The sequence below is a fragment of the Microtus ochrogaster genome, chromosome 10 (genome assembly GCF_000317375.1).
Source record: "Microtus ochrogaster isolate Prairie Vole_2 chromosome 10, MicOch1.0, whole genome shotgun sequence".
Taxonomy (NCBI): Eukaryota; Metazoa; Chordata; class Mammalia; order Rodentia; family Cricetidae; genus Microtus; species Microtus ochrogaster.
Genome location: NC_022016.1, coordinates 80705997 through 80711009, shown reverse-complemented (window position 1 = coordinate 80711009; position 5013 = coordinate 80705997). Strand labels below are relative to the sequence as shown.

General features: G+C 57.0%; 1 protein-coding gene across 1 annotated transcript in view; it reads right to left on the bottom strand.

Annotated features, from left to right (window-relative positions):
* Espn (espin) overlaps positions 1–5013 on the bottom strand; it is a 32821-nt gene that overhangs the window by 13479 nt on the left and 14329 nt on the right. The window contains exons 3-7 of the mRNA XM_026782201.1: positions 4475–4661; positions 4191–4373; positions 3915–4046; positions 1417–1618; positions 365–636 (exon numbers count right to left, since the gene is read on the bottom strand). Coding sequence (XP_026638002.1) covers positions 365–636; positions 1417–1618; positions 3915–4046; positions 4191–4373; positions 4475–4661 — 976 coding nt within the window. The remainder of the gene's footprint in view (positions 1–364; positions 637–1416; positions 1619–3914; positions 4047–4190; positions 4374–4474; positions 4662–5013) is intronic.

Below are 5013 nucleotides of genomic sequence, written 5' to 3'. Positions count from 1 at the left end.
TGTAGACCAGGCTGGTCTCGAACTCACAGAGATCCGCCTGCCTCTGCCTCCCGAGTGCCGGGATTAAAGGCTCGCTAATTATTATTATTTTGGGGGGGGGCTTCGAGACAGGGTTTCTCTAGGTAGCTTTGGAGTCTATCCTGGAAGTAGCTCTTGTAGACCAGGCTGGCCTCAACCTCACAGAGATCCGCCTGCCTCTGCTGGGATTAAAGACATGCGCCACCACCGCCCTGCTAAGATTTTCAATACTTGAACTTGCCCCGAGCCCAGAAATTCTCATTTGTGACCACAAAACAACTGGGCCAGTTCTCTATTGGCCCAGCCTAGTGCTACTGCTTGCCAACAGGGCCAGCTCTCTACCTACCTCCTTCTTCCGTGATTCCACTTCCACGTGGCGAAGCTTGTTCTTGGTCTGCATGTAGATATTATCCGCAGGTAGCCCCACAGGGGGATTGGGAGCTGGATAGCTTGGTGGAGGTGGGGGCAGCTGGGTGCCTGGGGGTGGTGGCGGCGGAGGGAAGCTTGGTGGCGGTGGTGGTGGAGTAGGCTTCCCTATTTTGCCCTGAGGCACGCTCAGCTCTGGGTTCAGCATATCCATGTAGCTCTGTAAATCTGCAGCTCTTGCACTGGGAAGCCCTGGGCGGAGGGCAGAAGGGCAATCAGGGTGTATAAGTTTGCAAAATGTATCCCAGATCCAAGGTATCCCAACACTGCAAATGGCTTAACCAGTGGCAAGGCGAATGGGGGTCACTCAGTAGGCAGGAAGGTGATGCTCTCGGGTTTTTAGGGGTCACTTTAGGGAGTTTTGGGTTCCAGGGTCCTGTGGAGTGGGACCACCTGGCAGGGGCCAGGCAAGGCAGGAGTCTGGATGGCTACACTCAAACCAGCTCTGCAGATCGCCACCTAGTGGTGGGAAGCGGACACTGCATGTAATTGGACTGTTCAGGGTGTGGTCAGTGTGTACACAGATGCCTGTCTGTGAGGGCTTTTGTTATGTGTGTGTTTAACCCGGTCCCTCTGTATATTTGTGTTTCTGTATTGGTCTGGGGGACCTTTGTGCGGGTGTCCATATCTGTAGTAGTCCATATCTGTATCCCGTTTGTGTAATATAGGTGTGTGTTTGTATCTATAGTATCAGCGTAAGTTTGTATGTGCTCATCTGTTTGTATGCGTTTGTGCGTGCTTATCTGTTTCCTAGGCACACCTGTCCATATGTGCGGCTCTGAGTTTGTAACCTAGACCAGAGAGCAGCAAACCCTGTGTGGGGCACATGCAGGGTTTGTGGCAGGGAGTGTATATCCTAATGGACACACTCCATTGTCCCTCTCCCCACGTCAAGACAGTGAGTGACGTGGAGAGAAGAGCCATGTGCTTTGTCTTGGCTCCTCCGGTTCCTCTTCTTCCCGGCCCGCTCACCTCGCGTAGAGCGCTGACCCTTGAGGCTGGAGTGGCTGGACGAGCAGGAGTCGTAGTTGGAGAGGGTGCTGGTGGGCGAGCCGAGGTCCAGGTTTAGCGGCTGCACCGACATGGTGGTGTTGGGCGAGGACATGCCCGAGTCAGGCTGCTTCGCCTCCAGATCAGTGGACGGATCCCGGGACAGGACTCGGTGTTCCACGCTCTGAGGAGAAAGAGGGCAGATGTGGGGATAAACTCCACACTCTGCAACAGGGGTCCCTACCACAAGTCCCCAGTGAATGACCTGCCAAGCCACTTCCTTATTTTTCTACCATGAGAGGGTCCGCAGCTTCTTCGAATACGCGTCACGAGCAGACCCTCCCAGCAGCATTTCCGGCCTTAAAGAAATTCCCACCTGGCTCTCCCCCTGCTCAGGTAGGCGGAGACCTGGAAAGAAGGGCCCTGGAGGCACAGTGCAGCCCCACACCAGACTTCCCGCTCTCATCAGTGGGCAAAAGGCCCGGGCTTTTATGCATCTGTGGGCAGAGGGCCCCAAGGGGCTGCTCCTGCAGGAAGAAACATATAGGGGGACAACCTCCACTTCCTGCATGCAACCCCATCTTTATTTGCTTGGCATGCCAGCTCCCTTCTGATGGGGTGGGGAGGTTGGGCCCTAGATGGCATGCCCCAGCTGGGGCTGCCAACCCTCCCATTCTCCTCCCACAGGCTGGGCTTCTGCGTGCAGGTCCGTTCGTCTTTGCTGGGAGCAGTTAGGGTGAGGGGCTAACTTACGTTGCCCATGCTGTCCCTGCTACCGGCAAGCCTGCTCCTCTGTTGCCTCCTGCCCTCCTGGCCCCTCCCTGCCTGAGAAGTGTCACAGGCCCCCTGGGACAGGGAAGCAGGCTGGCACCAGGTAACGGCTCAGCGGCCACCCTCATTGGCCCTGTAATTAGTGTTTGCCTTTTCTGGGCCAGCTACCTTGGTGGCTTGGATCTGTCATGGCTGCTGCCTGGCCTGCCTGGGTGAGGGGACCAGATCCTACTGCCTACCTCATTCCCTTCAAGGGGTCCAGCCCTGCTCTTACCCTATGAGGGAAAGGAGAGACCCAGAAGACGACTTGGGGGGAGACAACCTAAAGGTACTCTTCTCTTAACTAACCCGAGTGGGCAGCATGGGGACCCTGCCCTGAGCTCTGTAGACCACAGAAGACAAGAGCTAGGACCCAGGCACGCAGGCTTGGCAGCCTAGAAGCAGAGCCTTTACTCCCCCCCCCCCACCTATGGATGATGAGCATAGCATATGCCAATACTTTCTGCACCCGAGTTTCTTCATCTGTAAAGTGGGGATAATGGTATTTGCTCCACAGGGGGCAAAGGTGTTGGAAGTCTGTGACAGGCATGGTGCCCAGTACATGCCTTAAGTGTAAATTACCAACAAACACGACAGAGATGAGCCGGGGTCACACCTGTACAGCACAGGACAGAGAGCCTGCCGGAGTCCGACGTCAACGCTGGTGTTTATGGGCAATGGCAGCCGCAGCCTGGCAGGCTCTCAGGTGATCCCGGGTGCTGCACACTCGCAGCCCCATAGCAGACAGTCTGGAGGTTCATCCCCCCAACCTTCAGCCATGATTGACACCTAGGCCATACTGATCCCAACCAGGGTTACCCCACATGCTAGCAGATAGAGCAGGGCCATCTGCCTTCTTTCTTCCGGGCTTCATCTGGAAGCCTTCCTCATGTCTGGGCTAGGTGGTGGAGATAGCATCCCTCTGCGGGGGCGGGGGCTGTGAGACCGTCTTCCTCCTCTACTGCCCCAAAGTAGGCATTGTACCAGCAGGGGCAGGGCCCTGGACTTAGAGACACCTACATCTGAGCCTAGATTCCCACTGGGTCATCTCGTGGCTTTGTAAGCATACAATAAAACAATTTACAAGAGTCACATCGTTTTTCGGTTATGAATTAACTACAAGGTGAGCAACTGTGTACTAGTCAAGAGGGGCGGTTCCTGCCAGCTGTAATGGTGCAAGGCTGTAATCCTAGCTACTGAGGAGGCCACAGCAGAAGGGTCACAAAAAAGACAGGTGAAAAGAGACCTGAGGTGTGGCTTAATGGTATGCCATTTGCCTAGCATTCCAAACCCTCAGCACCGAAGGAGAGAAGAGATAGCTCATAACCAACGCCAGGCCATTGGGCTCCATCATGGATGTGTGACCTTTGGCCTTCCGGAGACTCAGTTTACCCATCTTTGAAATGGGACCACTTACCACAGCCTACAAGAGAGGATCTGTAAGAGTTAAGTCCGCTAATACATGTGGGTGGGTGAAAAATGAAGTTGGCTGGGCCCAGTGGTCAGTGTCTCCTGGCCTCTGCCTATCATCATGCCCGATGACAATGGTTTTAAATTTCAGCTGGTGCCAAGCAGTGGGCAAGGACACCTCCCCCTTGTACCACCCCAGGCAAGAAGCTTCATACCCCTGACCCTCAGCTTCCTTCTCTGTAAAAGGGGTAAAGTCATACCAGGGTTTGCACGGTACGTAGGTAGCGGGAGCAGTGGGTGTGGCCATTGAAATCAGACAGGTCGGCAGCTGTGTACCCATCATGGTCCCGGACTTCCAGCCCCGCGCCATTCACCACTAGGATCTGGCAGCACTGCAGGGGACGAGGAGGAGAGGGCTGGGTCCCTCCACGCTCTGCACGCCAGAGAGGCTGTAAGGAGAGCCTGCGGCCGCCAGAGGGCGCCTGCGCCCCAGCGCCCGGCCCCGCCCCGCCCCGCCCCTCTCGGGCCGCCCTGACCTCGAGTTCCCCGTTCTCAGCAGCGTCGTGCAGCGGGGTCCCGCCCCACAGGTCCTGCGAGATCTCTGCCCCGTGCAGCAGGAGCCAGCTAAGCACTTTGGTGTGGCCGCGACTGGCGGCAAAGTGCATGGCCGTGGCGCCGTCGTGGTCCTGCTCGGACAAGCTCACGTCTGCGAAGCTCACCTGGTAGGGAGGGAGTGGGCGGGGCAGAGGGCGGGGCTTGAACTAAGCCCCTTGAGACCCCGGCTCATCCCCAGCGCTGACCTGCTCTGGTCCCAGCTCACCAGCCACACCAGGACGGGGTTGTGGCCCATCTGCGCCGCGGCGTGCAGAGGCGTCATGCCGTCTTGGGCGCTCACGTGCGGGTCTGCGCTGCACTCCTGTACCAGGTACTTCGTCACCTCCAGGTGGCCCTCCTGGCACGCCAGGTACAGGGGCGTGGCACCGTTGCTGGTTTGGGCATTCACTCCCCTGCGAATAGACAACACGCCGCCATGGGTTCCGGATGCCCACTGCGCTCTCCTCAAAGCCTTCTCCAGCCTGGCTCTCAAGAGCGGCCTGGAGAGGCAGTGTGGTCCTGAGTTCTCTGGCTCAGTAGAGTCCCTCTCCACTTTCCACCTCCTTCCGCCTACACAACTTTTCTATATAGTGCCTAAACCTACCGCTTTTTTAAAAAATTTAACCAGGGGCCGGGCGATGGTGGCGCACGCCTTTAATCCCAGCACTCAGGAGGCAGAGGTAGGCGGATCTCTGTGAGTTCGAGACCAGCCTGGTCTACAGAGCTAGTTCCAGGACAGGCTCCAAAACCACAGAGAAACCCTGT